The 16,867-nt window shown below is 38.9% G+C and overlaps 1 protein-coding gene across 2 annotated transcripts in view; it reads right to left on the reverse strand.

The window, feature by feature from the left end:
- Window positions 1–16,867, reverse strand: part of COL24A1 (collagen type XXIV alpha 1 chain) — a 121,944-nt gene that overhangs the window by 64,738 nt on the left and 40,339 nt on the right. For both annotated transcript variants that reach the window (XM_030226696.2, XM_018912278.3), the window contains 7 exons: window positions 15,738–15,791; window positions 13,272–13,316; window positions 9,324–9,377; window positions 9,158–9,202; window positions 8,712–8,765; window positions 8,073–8,126; window positions 6,411–6,464 (listed from right to left, as the gene is read on the reverse strand). In XM_030226696.2, coding sequence (XP_030082556.2) covers window positions 6,411–6,464; window positions 8,073–8,126; window positions 8,712–8,765; window positions 9,158–9,202; window positions 9,324–9,377; window positions 13,272–13,316; window positions 15,738–15,791 — 360 coding nt within the window. The remainder of the gene's footprint in view (window positions 1–6,410; window positions 6,465–8,072; window positions 8,127–8,711; window positions 8,766–9,157; window positions 9,203–9,323; window positions 9,378–13,271; window positions 13,317–15,737; window positions 15,792–16,867) is intronic.

Genomic DNA, 16,867 nt, shown 5'->3' on the forward strand with positions numbered 1-16,867 from the left:
ATCACTGCAAGATTAAGAAAAAGGTAAGAGGCTTTTGCCTCCAGATCAGCAGGTGATAATCGAGGGCTGGCTGGCACTAACTGAAGCTCATCAGCATGTAGCATTATTCAGAACAGGCCTTTGTGAAATACACTCTAGTGCAGGTCAAGCTGTTAGTAAGGCAAAGGTAACTATACACAGGAAAGGAATCAACTAAAATTATCACTAGGAACACCTGGCCAGCAGGCATTGACTGGGGACACCATGAGGAACCCTCTGTGGCAGAGGAATTCAGCTCCAGCTAGATTGCTTTAGAAGAAATGAGTGTATTTTAAGGGGGAAAAAATGCTGCCACAAACTTTTATGCAATACAGTAGTAGTTAAGTAGTAGTGAGTTAAATTTCATAAACATCCAGAGAGGATACCTGATCTTACATTTGTAGGATAAAATAAAGCAATAAAGCATTGGTATTGACCCTTTAGTTATCACACTGCTCATTCAGCCCTCTGCCAAGATTTGGCTTTTTTAATAAACTTCCACATTTCATTAAATTTTGACCATCTGAAAACAGCAAGAGTGCCACTTCCTCTGAGCAAAATATTTGTTACTACATCTAAGCAAACCCATTGTCGAACACCAGGAAGAACAAATTTCCTTCTTCATTAAGAGAAAATCATCCCATATGCATACTTTTTCCAATAATGGAAACAAAAAGCACATACACAGAACAATCTTTAAAAACCAGGTTTAGCACTTGGATGCTACTGAGTCTGAAAGAAAGGCACTAAAGAGTTAAAATGGTCTGAATTTTCAGAAGATGGGCAACAACTCTAACAGTCAACTTTTCACAACACACCAGTATTGAGAAAATATATTATGAAATGCAGTGGTTTCCCTTTCTTTTGCCATAAATCAGCAATTACAAGCAGAGCTGTGCAGCAATTCCAACATGCCTCTAGGTGGCACAGAGCATATTATTTACATGTGACCAAGGCCCTGAGACTCACCCCTAGAACACTCACTGGCATCACCCTTGATTTCTAGACAGTTCAAAAGAGGTGCTGTTTTTAAAATCCTGGCCACTGCTGTCTACTGAAACACACTGAAGAGTTATGTCAGTTCCTTAGAATTTTTTTTTTACTTGTCCTTTCTTAATTTTAAATTTACTTATTTATAGACTTTAAATAGTTACCAAGGGGTGAGTTGTTTCATATATCTGTAAATCTTAACGTTTCTAATGTGTGAACAACTGCTAAATGCTGACACAGACAATTTCCTCTTGGCAATAAACATTCCAGAAAACAATCTGCCTAGAAAAATGTTAATTAAGAAATATTCTAATGCTTTTATAAATGAATATATCCACTTTATTTATTTGTTTAAATTTTTCCAGAGGGATTTCAGTAAGGACCATGAGAGGTAGGTGTGGACAAGTACTATTGCAGGTAGAACAAACATGGTATTTTGAAATCTTTTCATGTCAGCAAAGTCTTAGTCTTAACAAGAGGGTTACTGGCCTGAGAACATCAACACTAAACAATGCATTTAAAAATTTAAAATCCTCATAATTTTTATCTTTTCTGTGAAGATGGATTAATACTTTTCTTCTTGAGCACAACCATGAAGAAAAGGCAGATGTTAGGGCAGTATTAGAACACTGTTTCTAAGATGTTCTCACATTAATAATCCATGAAATAAGTGTAATAATCCAGGACACAAACAGCCACTTTAGACAATTCCAGAAAAAGAATGAACCAGGAAGGAGCTCTTGAAATACCTCAGCAATGGCACCTGCCCATCAGATTCCCTGGAGTGAAGTGGGATGTATCTCTGGCAATACCTAAATTTGCCATGACTTATTCAGCAGCCAGCTCCCTGGGAAGTTACTCCAGATTAAAAATTCATTATTCTTCCATAACTGAAAGGCCAGGAGATTAATGTATAATTTCCAGCTGCAATGTAGTTTTTAGCACAGGCTATTCAGAGCCAAAGATCCCTTGGTATTATGACTTCTAAGGAAATGCAGATTCTTCATTTCCATCTGCCAGAAGCTCAGCAGCTGGCAGGACACATTTATTCTCAAAGTCTTGCTACAGATGTGGTCTTTTGCCAGCACAGCAATTTAGAATCCACTTCATTTAATCAAAAGTAATGTGGCATCAGAAAAACCTGAAGTGCCAATGATCTTAACACAAACATGCTTTAACTTTGCTGTGGGAGCATTGCTTTTTGTACTGAACACTTAAGTATAAAATTACCATATTTATTGCTCTCATTTATCAATATAACGTTTAATTTAAAAAAATGCAGAGATGACCAAGTTGTTACTATGTTGAAGCACATTTCAGCACCCCAGAGATGAGCACTCTGCCAAGCTTTTGCTTTTCTTTTGTTTTTCTGTGTATCTGCAAATCTGGAAGCAGAATATCAGAAATATTGAGACATTGCACTCCATTTCCATGGAGAATTCTCTCACATTTGCAGAATCCCACTTCAAACTGTTTTCACATGACATTTGTCAGCATAACTGGCCACCCATCTTCCTGCCCTTGGCTGCCCTCAAGGGGATCAGGACAAGGATGGGTGGAGAGGCACCATGGAGGGAAAACATCTCCAGGGAATGCAATAGTCCCTTCAGTCACCAGGTTTCCCTGCTCCAATAAGAGCTCATTCAATCACAGGCTGTCAATGAGAATAAATTTTCAGAAGTAAGACTGACTGGATGTAGCTACTGAGCTTCAACAAGCTACCTCATTAGAGATTCGTTACTAATTATCATGGTCAAATCACCAAAAGGTTTCCTCAGAAAACTGCAATTCTCCAGTAAGTGTTATGATTCTTCTGAAAGCATGTGTTATGCAGACATAGAACTTTGGGAAAGGACCAGATGAAGATTCTGTGCAAAGGCAAGTAGAGAGTATAAGCAATTTCACAACAAGAGCATTTCCTCAGATATATGCCAGAACACACAATTAGTTCAGCCTTTAAATTATCTTTATTTCTATATTCCCTACAAATCATTTGCATGCCACTTATTTGATGCAATATTGAAACAGAAGGCTATGCTGCACATCTGGCATTGTTTGCAAAAACTCAAAAAATCATGTGATAATGCATGTGAAACAGGCACTAATAATAAAGTTTATTTTTAAATGAACACCTCTAAGCAGCCACTGATTCACTTACAAAATGTTTGCCTTTTGACTCTTTACTGTTATTTGAATGTATTCTTTTCTTTTGTGAGGCCACTGCCTTGAGCCTGGAACGCTCCAGCTGAGTCCCACACAAGCACCTTCCTGAAGGAGTGAGCTAATGACTTCAGATCAAAATACTGCACCAATGAAAAGAGTTCTATTGAAGACAATGAAAAATTCTCTCTGCTTCAGATGAAACCTACTTATAACACTCTGAAGCCAAATCTGAAGGGAACTATCACTCTCATTTTGAGGGAATAATTAAATGCAATTCCTAGAGCAAAATTTAGCTATAAAATATTCTGAATACATGTGGAAGCCTGTCAAAGGCTTGTCTAATTTGAATTACATTACCAATAAGCACTGCATACTTCATTGTACACAGTAAACTGAGACCTTGTGGGTTAGAACAGTCAGATCTGCATTTTCCAGTTGTCATGCCAATAACACAAAGCTCTACAGAAATTTCACATTTTGGTGGTTCATTTTCAGATGCATGACAAAGCAGCACAATGTTTCAGTTGACGAAGAATCCACTCTATAAAGTGTTCACTGAGTATATCCAGTGGTTGGTGAGCAGCAGGCATTCAGGCACCAGACAGACCCTGGCTCTGCAGAAGCACACCCACTGCAGGACTCCTGCACCTAGAGAGTCACCTGGCAGCCAAAACTTGTCTGGCCACCCAGAGAGCAAGAGCCAAACCTCTGTCCCTCCCTCTGCCCTCCTGCCAGCAGCACTGCAGGTCCCAAATGGACCCTGGCTAGAGGTGGGTGGCTTGTTTCAACTCTGACCTGGTGTACCTTGGCTGCACAGCTGCATGAGGAAAGACTTAGGAAGCAACTCACTGGTGATCTGCATTTCAACCCACAAAGCCCCGTGAGGATGATCAGAGCCTGCTGCCCTGCTCCCATGGCTGTGTGCAGAGATAGTTACAGAGCTCAGCTGCTGGAGTGCAGAGTTACTGCAGTTTGCATGGGAATAAAATCAGGGACAGGACTACTTGTTCTTTGCACTGGGAATGAAACACTCAAATGTGTCACTGGAAAGATCAAAGGATCCCCAAGTTCTTATTACACATGTACCCAAAACAAATGGGGACTGGGCACATTCATAAATCCCAGTGTCCTAATGCTGGACAAAAGGAGAGAGAAATAGCTGGAAGCAGAGTTTGAGAGGTTCTGCCACTGGGCAGACACAGCCTTGATCCTCCTGCTCACAGCAAAGTCCAACAAATCCCAATACAGGTTTTGGGGTTTTTAAAAATGAAATCTTTCATAGAAGGCATATGGTATGGATTGTCACACCTATACCAAATCCAAAGTACTCTCCTTGAACAACACTAATTCATCACATTCTTCTATTTCCAGAAACATCAAGGGAACATTTAGTATACTATATAATGCAGGTTTTCTACATGGGGTCACAGGAAGTCTGACCATTCAGATAATGAAACAGGAACAAGGAAAGTAGCCCTGTCTGACCTGCTAACTGTCTGGTTTTCAAGAGGAGACCTGATCAGACATATGACAGTAGGCTTTTCTTGTCGAAAAATCTACATTATTTGCTCATACTTCATATATTTGGTTGTGTCTAAATAACTTCTGGCAACAACAACTAGTTTATTTTTATAAGACAATGTACCTGGAGGGACACATACACTCTTCAGTTTTAAGTTGCTTATTTTAAATTCCTTTCATTACAGAACTTCTAATATCTTCAATTTGTCCAAAATCCCAGTATGCTGCTATCCTACATCCCTTCTGTTTCTATTTTGACATATGGTGACCATATTTTTATGAAGTAAAAGGTGGAAAAACCTCTTACTTTATTTGGAACTGTCTTGCATGGCTGAAGTTAAGAGAAACATTGCTTTGCAGTTTAAACTGACCATATTGCAGACAATAACTCAAAAAAAAAGTACCTGGACACCCAAGTTTTAGTTATCTAGCATCATGCACCTTATTTGCCTTCTAAAGATAAAGTAGTTCTGCACTCCTGAGCAAGGGGAAATGCTGAGCTTTCCAGACAGAAAGATTCCCATCCATATCTGCCCTGAGGGTGACCAGCCCAGGATGATCTTTCCCCCAGACACAAAGGAGTAGCATGTCTGTCTTGGAATAAGGAGCTATGAAGGACTAGCAGAGGCAGAGGGAGCAGGAGCAGCAGGACACAGGCCTCAAGACCAACCATTGGGATTAACCTGCCTCAAGTCTCCCTTGCTGGAAGCTAGGCGCAGAAAACATGCAATGAAGAGTCTTGAAAAACCTAAAATCCTGAGCCACAGAAGGTGGCAGCTGTGGACAACACACACAGGCTTTGTGTCTTCTGCACACCCTTTGACCAAATGAGAGGGACTCATTCTCACCAGATCACCCTGTGCTGCTACAGTGGGCTTCCCAGGGAGTTTCCTCTCAGTGAGAGCTTTTGCCTAATAAGAAAGGCAGGAACATAGAGCCTTGGTTTGAGATGTGCTCATGTAAAGGCAGAAAAAGGATCTTTGCTAGAATATATTTGTATTTTTTTAAAAAAAAGGAAAACCCACAAATAAACAAAGAAATCCCACCACAAACTAAACAAAACCCAAAATATATTAATTGCAGGAGGCTGATTAGAAAGAACAATCCATAGTTTCCACTTTCATCTCTCCAGCAAATACATGTGCCTGTGTATAAACTTGTCTTTCTGGTACAGACCATAGCATTTTTCCTTAAAGCCTGTGGTATAAATGCAAAAAAAGCACAAAAATGGGACAATCTGGAGACTGAGTTTCTGCATAAACTTCCAAAGCACTCGGGAGTTCTTAGGAAACTTCACTTCCATATTCACCTGCCACCCCTTCCCAGGTGACTGGGATTTATCCTCTGTGCTTCTTGTAAGTGCCTGGAAAATGGAAAATCCCATTTGTAAACATGTTTTAGTATTTACAAATGGAAGTGTGCCTGAGAAATCACGAGTCTCATTCCAGGTGTACCCCATAACAACAGGAGTCAAGAGACAGTAAATGAAGAACAACTTTGTATGCAAAGACCCTCTACATTAATATTTTGCAGAAAAAAGTTATGAGCTAGAATATTTTGTACTTTATGGAGGAGAGCGAATTTATCAAATATGACTGAATAAAAAGATTTCCCTAATTCAACTAGGAAAACAGCTCTTTAGGAAGCAAACCCATTTTCCTCTTATTTCCATCTTTTAGAACCAACATTCAATTTACCACTACTAAGCGATTTCTTACCTCAGGTCCCTGGGGACCAAACGGTCCACGAGGTCCAGGTTCTCCAACTTTCCCCTTGAAAAAAATCCAAACAGTTCAGATTTCGGATAATAAATTATTTTTAACAACAGATGGTTGTGAAGTTTTAAAAACATTTATTAACAAAAAGGCCAAAGAAATGTTGAGATGACTTTTTCACAAAACAGGAAATTTTATACCTTCCTCTCCTCAAACACTATTAAAACTAGTTCTTCATATCTCTTTGAAGTCACAACAAAAAAACTTCAAATTAGTTTAGGACAGAGAAAATAGGGAGTTTGGAGAGGAACTGTATAAAAACCCCTTTTAATATATAGCTGTTTTCACAATAAAAACTGCATATTATTTAAAGTCCAGGAAGCAACTGTTATGGATATTGGTTTACACACTTACTTACATATTTTAAGTATCCAGTCATAGCCAAAGAAATGACAGTTTTGTGATTAATAATAACAAAATGAGGCCCTATCCACAGGTAATGGTAGCTTCATTATATACAGATTTCAACCCATCTAAAAATAGGTCAAATTTCTCTAAGTTCTATCTCTTCTTCCACATTTTCAGACTCTTTCTGTCACCATAAGTAGATGTTACTTGAGCAAAATTAAGATCTGACCTGGGAAACATTTCTCTAATTTTTAACATGAATGACTTCATTGTAAATTCATTCTACAAAGATAAATTTCTATTACTTGCAGGACTGAGGTCTCATGGATTAATTTAACATAACTCACAAGGTTGGTCACATTCAGCTTGTGCTTGAAATCCACAACTCTTTCAGGAATAGGTTGCTTCACATGCTTATCTTAGAATGAAAATTCTTGTACCTTTACAAGCAAAAAATGGGATTTTTTTTCCCATCTAAGCTTAAGCAAATATGCATAATTTTATTTCAGGATTTGTATTTATAGTATAAACTCTATAGGACAAGGAAAGTGTTATTGAATTTAAGGGCCCATGACATTCTTAAGGTCTAACAAGGTTACCAGTTATTGGCTTGATTGTACTTAAGAAAATTGACACTGGAGTGAGTATTGGCAGCTTTTGAAAAGATATTAGCACTACAACAGGTGAGGAAGAGCCAGGTAACCCTGTGCAGTATGCCTTTTCTGCCACAACATCTAAAAACCCAGCAGAAGTGGCAGCAGTGCACAGATGACTTAAAAGCTGCTAAAAATCAGTAAATACAGGAATTCATGACTACTCCCATCCCTGTGAGAAATGACTGGCTGTCATTAATGAGATCTCACACATTCCCTGCAAATCCAGCTAGTCCAAATGGTCATCTGGAAGTTCCCAAAGCTCTCAGAGGATTTGTGTCAAATATTACCCAAGTCCATTCCCCCCAGTGTGATTGTCCCAGAATATCTACTATTCTGAGCACTCTGTTAAAACTTGACACATATACTGGCCTTGGTAATCAAATCTCACATTTTAGGATCTGACTTGCTCATTAACACCAGTCACTAGAAATAAAAGCAGCTTAGACCTTATCCTTTGTGCATTTTGAATTAGGTCATTTCTAGGGGATTACATGCACTGTGAACATAACAATCACAAAATAGTGTCAAATCTCAACAGTAGTAAAAAATACCAACAACACGCTGTGATATACTGAGAACAAAATTTGCTGTGTAAACTCACTGGGGGTCCTGGTTTTCCTCTGATCCCTGGAGGTCCTGGTAAACCAAGAGCACCCTGAAAAAAGAAATCTATTAAATACACATGAAAATGGTTGTGTTATGTTGGAAGCAATAAATTGCTATATTTTGACACCTGAAACAGGCTTCAAAAGAATTCTTCAGGTTGAAAACTATCTTCTAGCATTCAACTTTCATCAAAAGAGTTCTCACAGGATGTGCTATTTCAGTGACTTCTGATGTACTAGCCAAACAGGAAAGAAGATCCTTATTTATCTCCAGACTGCGTCCTGCTGCTAATCACAGTAGGTCCAGGTGAGCTGCAGATGAACCTCAAGGGTCAAGGGAAAAATACCTTCTACAACAGTTCCTTAGAAAGACTGAGACCACACCATAATCTTTGTTTGATGCATCTCTACACACAGCTGCCAGAGTTCTGCTTGTGCCCTTTACTTGTCTCTGTGCACACTTCCCATAACTGAGTTTTAATTTCTAAAAAATATGTTAATACAGTGATATCCAAATAGTATTACTACTGCATTCTACTTTTATGCAGCCAACCTGCTGCATTTTAAGAGACACATAAGCCTGATGAAGTTGCTGAAATGGGATAATTTTGTGAAACAGTGCCATTATAACTTACCTTGTCTCCTGGGTACCCCTGATCTCCTGGCTCTCCTGCAAGGCCATGGTCACCCTAAACAATATATAATTTTATACAGACATATGTGTGTGGCTTAAAATGGGGTAGTTTTCAGAAACAGAGAAAGATTAAGTCAATATTCACTATTTAAAATTAACACAGATCTTTGCCAGTGCAAGGTGCTGCACTGAAACACCTCTTCCAGGAAAGTCTAAAGGCACTGACATGGATATTATTATGTTCAGTAGTTAGTGTTCTGTTCAGAGAAAACCTTGTCTATACTACCAGATCATGAGCCTGACAAAAATTTAAAAAATAAAAGTCAGAAGACAAAAGAAATCAAAAGGAAAATGGGAAAGCTTTGCCAAGTACACTATGATCAAGTTTTAATGAAGAGAGCCTGAAAGAACTAGGTATCTCCAAGATAATGAAAATATTTAAATCACCTTATCACCTTTCATTCCAGGCTGTCCCGCACTCCCTGGGAAACCCTGTTAAAGTAAAGAAAACATAAACCCAATGCTTGCCTATAGTTTGGAAAGCAGCACGAGCTTTGGGGTGATTAAATAACCAGCCAGCAGCACCTGGCTGTGGGAGGATTAAATACCATACCGTGGGCCCTGGAATTCCTGATGGTCCACTTGGTCCTGCTGGCCCAATGTCTCCCTAGCAAACAGCAAGAAAAGTGACTGCATTTGGTGAAATGGAGTAACCTAAAGACTCTTAACAGAATGTGGCGTTTTCCTGCACCACAGAGAGAAATCAAAATATTTTAAAGCACATTTCTTAGGGAAAAACAAAGGTATTGGTATCATAAGTCCTCCATGTATACACTGCAGAAACACACAAAACAACACTTGCCTCTTCTCCTGTAGATTATAAACTCAAGAGAAGATCACTGTGTATTAGGCAGTGCCAGTTAAGGAAGCTTTCTTTTGTACTGCAGCTGCACATTCAGTGGCCATCACTGCTGTCCTTAGGGTTACATAACAGCACTTCTCTGTAGGCATCAAATTTGGCTTAAAGAAATTATTCTAGGATGAGTAGGGCCATAAAAAGTGGCCTTTTTAATGGTCCTTTTACTGAATTTCTCATCTATCAGTGACTTCTTGAGTTAAAAGAAAAAGCAAAACAGAAAAAGAGATGTGACTCTAAATACCACATGTGCAGAATCAAACCTATGTTCCAATGGGCATGCTAACCTTTTCTGTTCTGATGTACCTTCAGAGCCCTTACTGCAATTCTTCTTTTTGGGATTTATTTAGGCGATTTAATGACAGGAAAAAAAAAGTGAATCACAAAAATAAAGCATCTTTAAAGATCAGCACAGCAACTGCAACAACATTAACGAAAAAGCATGAGCTAAACATAAGACCTGATTCAGAATAGTTAAGATACATTACAAATGGAGAAGTCTATCAACTTTCTGCCTATTCAAGCTTAGGGGAAAAAAACCCCAAAAGACAATGTTATATCTCTATGCAGAAATTTAACAACACATATGAATAAAGAAATCATTTGCCCCTTGCTGAGAGTGATATGGAAAAGAGGAGATGGACATCTATGCATTTCTAGTTGAGCACACACATTATTCTCTGGAGACTCTTTAGCAATGTCAACTTCTACCACATTCTTCTGCAGCCACCATCAGACTCGTGGCTCAGTGAAGAAAAAGCAAGACCAATCACTTAGTGTCTTAATGGAGCTTGGTAGAGCTCCCAAGAAAATTGCCACTCTACATTGCTTTATCTTTCCATGACTGCTTAAATGATCTATTCTGTCATGCTAGCTGATCAAGGAAATTGTTTACATTGCTGTCTCTGAGCTGTGCTACATATTCTAGTTCAGCAAGGCATTTATGCATTCATGGTACTGAATGTTGAAAAGCACACTTATGGTAACAACAGCATTGTTGTTGGACAATCACAGATAGATACTGATAGACAACAGGCTGGACAATCACAGATAGATACTGAGCTGGGAAATTCAGCTTACAACAGCAACAAGAAGGAATTCCAAAACAGCTTTGCAACATTCAGGTTCATTAAACACCTGTCACAGTCTCCAGACACATTGAGCGACTTAATTAACAGCAAGGACGGGAACTGAACAAAAATAAAACTGAAAAAGTGTTGAATTACTTAGTCTGTCAGGTTTTTTAATCATTCTCCACCTAAAACAGCCTTGCTATATGTTAAGATACACTTATCACTTTGGATAAAACTTGCTGATCAATAAAACCTGCAGCTACATAAAGTGTACCTTTTCCAACATTTCTAGGTGACATGAAACTAAAACCAAGTTGCTTTTTCCAGGCAAAAAGATAAAATACCAGAAAAGGAAGACTAATGTTTTCCTAGTATTAAGTGGATGTTTTAAAAGGAAAAAAAAAAAAAAAACAAACTAATTGGGGTATCTAGCAGTAAATTTTTGCAACTCTTCATCTTAAAAAACTCATGGCCTTGCTAAGTCTTGAAAGACTGACTATTCAGCCAGCCAAACTCTGAACTTGGCAAGAGCTTTGTATATTGAAAATAATCATGGATGGAAGGAATTACTGGACCCAGCTTGTTGATGCTGCTCATTTTGCCATTGTTCTCATGAACAAAGACAAAAATACAACTAACTCTTGACATTGACCAGCCAGGCTGGACAAGCTACTTGAATTAATGCTCTTGGTTTCTGCCAGAAAAATATATTTAATCCCATGTACAATATTGCATCTTGTAGTAGTAGAGTGTGTTATTGTTGACTAAGTATTTTAAAGCAAACATTGAGGGCTGTAGCCCTTTACTCAGTTTTGGATGACCATTAGCATCCGCCTGGACAAGAGAAAGCTGAGGCCAGGGAGCTCAGAGCCATTTGGAGAGCAGGGGTGGCTGAGGAACAGGGCTGCTGGGGTCACCCAAAACTCCCCCAGGGTTCTTGGAGAAATTCTGCTACAGGTTAAAGAGTGCAACAGGGCTCCCTTGTAAAGAAACTCTGGAACAGAGCACATCTCTTCCAATTATCTGACTGTGAAAGAGGAAACCAGACTAACCCATATACTGGAACCATGAGAAAGAGTCACACATATAAACACGAGGCCACTCAAATGGAGCTCAGACTCTAAACAATTGCTAATTTTGTGCTGTTCAAAATCTAAACATGCCAAAGCTAAACATTTTTTTCCCCCCAAGAAATAGCTCTCATTATGGTTATATTCCATTTTTGTACAAGTGGCAAAAGCTTTGGACTGGTTATAGATAATTATTTTTCTATTTCACAAAAAATTATTGACACTCAGTCTCTCTGTAAGTGACTGCAACTCAGCAAGAAGGCACATGCAGCTTTGAACCTGCAAACATTTATACTCATGAACTCTAGGGAGGGCTAAAATGCTAAGTTTTAGTCAACGTAATCAGTAACAGAATCTTTTTGGAAGTGACATTTTTTAAAAACCTCAGGTACGTTTATACAATTATCAAAATCTTTGAGATTAAATTCCAAAGACAGTCACATAAGACAGTCACAATTCTAAGCAAATTCTCAAGAGTGCAAGCTCCAGTCTCATAAGTGTGTCAATTGGCTGAAGAACACAGAAAAACACATTTGCATGATGAAGGCTGGAAGCTACAGAGGTTTCTTGACCAAGCTTTTGTTTTTACTATAGCAATGCCATAACAATCCTAATCAGACAGCAAGGGATGACTTACTGGAATTTTTTTTTGTTATGATCATGTAATTAGGAAGAGTAACAATTGAACTCAACTGTTGTGCTTCAAAGGAAAAGTAAGATGACCATCAGAGTAAAGTATAAACTTATCAAGAATGTTTCAGATCTGCAGATATTAAAAAACCCACAAAGCAAACACTGGAGACAATCATGGCTTTTTTAACTCAAGTGTAAACACTTGCAATTCCTCCCTTGTTAAGGATGTGGCTGTGTAGCCAGACATGACTGAGACAACATCAAGAATCAGAGGTCCTCTAGGACTAAATACATGAATTAAAAGACACAAGGGAAGTGAGACTACTCAGAAGGAAAGTCTCTCCCACCTTCTGTAGGACTTAGAGCTTCCCTGGCACAACTGATAGATAAAATTACTGTGTACAACTCCACAGTGAGCATCACAGCCTTATTCTACATGTATTTAAAAAAAATAATATGATACTGTAAACATGATAAAGTAATTTTTCTTAGAAATTAATTCTGCTTTGGATTTGGTAGCCATATGCAGGAACCAATGAGGACTGCTGTCGTTAAAATGCTTGAGATCATTGCACCCTTCACACTGGCTTTAGTGCTATAGACTAGAAAACTTGGTCATTTCAAATAAAAGACCCAAACACACTGGGTCAGAAACAGGCATACAAATCCACACCACGTATAGAAGTGCTCCATGCTGCCAACATGACAGCAGTTTTTAGTGATACTATTTAAAATCATGGCTGTCTAAAGCAAAAGCTATTTAAATCCTTGAATTTTCACAATTATTTTTTTATTACACAAAGAGTAGGAAGCACAAGACAAATGCTCTTATGCAGCCATATCAAAGTAAGTAATAAAAGTATACTCACTCTTAGTCCTGGAAATCCAGGAGGACCAACACCACCAACAATTCCCTTTAAAGAAAGTTAATCTTAGATTACCTGAATTTTATCATTTAAAAAGAAATCCTAGAATTAAGATAAAAGTGACCTATAAAGCAAGTCAGTTTTGATTTTTACAGAGTTTCCAAAGAGTGACAGCTTATCACTTTATAGAGAAATATGCTTAGTAAAAATTCCTGAATTGTAGAATTAGATCACCAGATATTTGCATCATGGGAACATTTCTTCTCTTTATAGGAATATGAGATTTTTTTTTTTTTACCATGATACTTAAAGTGGAAGGAAGAAAAAGCAATTTTTGAGGGTGAAAAATTTATTAAGAGTCCTTTGAAAAATAGATAAGAACACCATCTCAGTTCATAGAAAGACCTCTGCAAATTAAAAATTAACTCTCTTTATTAAAAACTACTTCTTGATACAAACGATGGCATTTGTACTTCATACAGAGCTTAAATTTCAGTAGTACTTCACTACTGCCTCTTCCACAGTTTAACTCAGAAGAGGCTAAAACACTGCCAAAAGCAGTTGCCAAGTCTCTTTGCCCTACATGAAACAGATATTGCAGTCCTCCAGGTCACCATGTCTGATGCAAGCTGAGCCAACACCTGGGACCTGCTACTCAGTGGACAACATTCACAGGGCCCACTGCAGCCTGTTGGCACCCCCAGGGAAGGGCAAGTTTGATGCAAGCAAAGCTAAGCCCATTCTGAATTTGTCCAACTGGGCGTGGCTCAGAGGACACCTTGGTGCTCTCCTCCCTCCTTGGCTGCCTTCACACTTTCCCCAGCCTGCTCTAAACTATCCACAGGGGAAGCTGAATGCTCCAGCAACATCCCCCAAGGCAGACTGACATCCTCAGAGAATTGAGGAAGTGAAGGATGGCATTAGCCAGTTAAGCAGAAGAAATTCGGCATGGAAACAATGCCATTAGTGTAAAGTCAGCACATGGGAAGAAATGTCTTCCCTTCAAGTTCCTGCTGCCACAGGGCTCCCAGGCAGCCCCTGGTCTCCAGTGCCAGCTCACAGAGAGCTCTGTACATATGGCATTAGCACTGCAGACCCCTGCAGCTGCAGCACTGGCCCCTTGCCTGAACAAGCCCTGCAGGGTGAGCTTGGGGAGAGGGGCTGCTGCCTGTCAAAGAAGGCAGTAAGATCAGCAGCTGTCTTGGCAGGTTAGATGGAACTTGTTTGCAAATGCTTGCAGTAAAACGGGCTCCTTTGTAACGTGCAAGTCTGTAATTTCAGATCCAGGCTTTCTGAGCTTGCTTCTATCAAAGCACTGTTCTGCAGATCTGGTGGAAAGACAGTATCTGCTCTATCAGGAATGGAGGGAGACTTGGGAGTACAAGGAGGAGAAGGAAGAACTCACCTTTTAATACCATTTGCAAAGCAGTTGGTGACACTCAAGCCCTCAGTGGGTTTTCAAGATGAAAACCATACTGATATCACCTGACATTCCAGCAAGAAAAGCTTTGCCTTAGGGACCAGAAATGCATAAGGAATTTTTTCCTGTGTTCCAAAATGTTGACACCAAACATTGATAACCCACCAGCAAAATTCATGTAAGCTTTCTAAAATAAGATTCTAAGATGGGTGTTAAGGCAGACCTTCAAAAAATAGAGAAATTCTGTCTAGCTGATGACTCTGTTCCATATCAGGAACATCTTTAGACACGAACTGATAGCAGTTTCCAAAGGAGCACCCAACAATACAAGAAGATTTAAATCAGCTGCTCTTTTAGCCAGCACTTATTGCTGTTCTCTTCTCTTGCCCAAAGCCTTTCACTGGTTTCTGACACCAAAGGAAACCTGAGTTTAGAGTCTGCAGCCAGAGTTTCCCTACAAATAGAGCAAGACAGCAAAGCTCCTTTGAGGGCAGCCCGTGAAGTGACGTGACCACAGGCTGGACACTGCAAGGGCACACACTGCCAAGGACAAAGCTGTTATCACACTGATTACAATGCACCAAATGACAGCCTAGCATAACTGTGCTCAGTACCAGTTCAAAGGATGAAATCAACTATCAAATGCACAAGCACACATAAGCTGGGCTTCTACATGCAGACCAAATCCTATTTTGTTAAGGTGATCTTAGAATAATGGTTTAAAAAACCAACACTAAGTCATCTAATGCAAGAACTTTGGAAGACAGAACATTCATCACTCATGCAATGAGGAGAGCAAGAGATCTGATTCTCAAGGTAGTCAGCACATGCTGCAGAGGAAAACATGTTCTCTGAATATTTTCTTCCTCTTTTTTATACTTATTATAGTAGTTTCCTAGCAGTTTCCATGGGAAAGTTAACAGTCCAACATTTTCCTGTGGCTTTCAAGTCATTTCTTTTGAAGCAAAAGCCTCCTTTAATTTTGGAGAGGAGTTAACATTGAGTTTTACAAATTTTATCATGTTATCAACACACAATTCAATACTTACAGGACTTCCATCAGCACCAGGGGGGCCTCTATTTCCAAAGTCACCTGGAAAACCCTAAAGCAGAATAGAAAATATCTGTTCTTCATTATTCAAGACATGAAAGGTGGTCTGAACACTGAATCCCTATAGATGTGGAGAATTAGGACATCATAAATAGATCGAGGGAATGCGATGGAGGAATGGGAAGAGCAGGAAGTTTCAAGGAAGTTTCAGCTACACAGTTCAAACAAACAGAACAGTGACATTTGTTTGCCTCCTAAAGTCACAAAGCCAAAATGACAAAACTATACACAATGGAAACATGGAAAAAGCAGACAACTGAATTACCTCCAGAGCAATAATAAACAAGTATTACTTGAACTGTATTAATACTAAACAAGTATTACTTTTCTTGGAGCCTGTTTTCCTAACTTTTTTTTCCTGTTAGCTTCAACAGTCACTAAAACTTCTGTCCTTCTTTCCTTAACTCATCCCCAAATAATAATGGTTAGCATCTCAGTATCAGATCTCATATTCATTAGAAATCAAAATGTTCATCTTACTAACTGATGGGAACACTTGCCTGAGTCTGCATCTAGACACTGAAACAATAACTCAAGACATAGTAAAGTCTCATTTATTTTATGAGAGTTTTGACTTCAGAGACTAGATTATCAGAACAGGAAAGAAATCTGATTTGCCAACTCAAGCACTGAAGCTTAAAACAGAATTTCCATTTCTTGCTTCAGAAAGAAAATGGAATGGAATTCTACCACTTTGCTGGCTCTAATCTTCTGTCCTTCCTGTTAGGGTTTTGAAAATTGCTTTACTTCTTTCAGATGTTGCCCACTGCAGAAGCATATAAGTTGCTGGGGGAAAAGTTATTTGATTTTTTTGTCTGGGTTTTTTAGGGGGGGGTGGGAGTGGGAGAGTGGTGTGAGGGGTTTTAAAAATAATTTTTATCAGTTTAGTATTGCTAGGCAGATCTCACTATTTTACTGCAAGAGCCACATGTAGCTAACTAGAAACTCATGCTATTAGTTTGAAGCAGTGCCGTGAAATATTTTCACAATTGCTATTTATTCACTCTATGAAATTAGGAGAAGGGAGATAGGTGCAGATCTATTGAGAAGTCAAAATCATTTTTTAGC

Source organism: Serinus canaria, chromosome 8 (genome assembly GCF_022539315.1).
Source record: "Serinus canaria isolate serCan28SL12 chromosome 8, serCan2020, whole genome shotgun sequence".
Classification (NCBI taxonomy): domain Eukaryota; kingdom Metazoa; phylum Chordata; class Aves; order Passeriformes; family Fringillidae; genus Serinus; species Serinus canaria.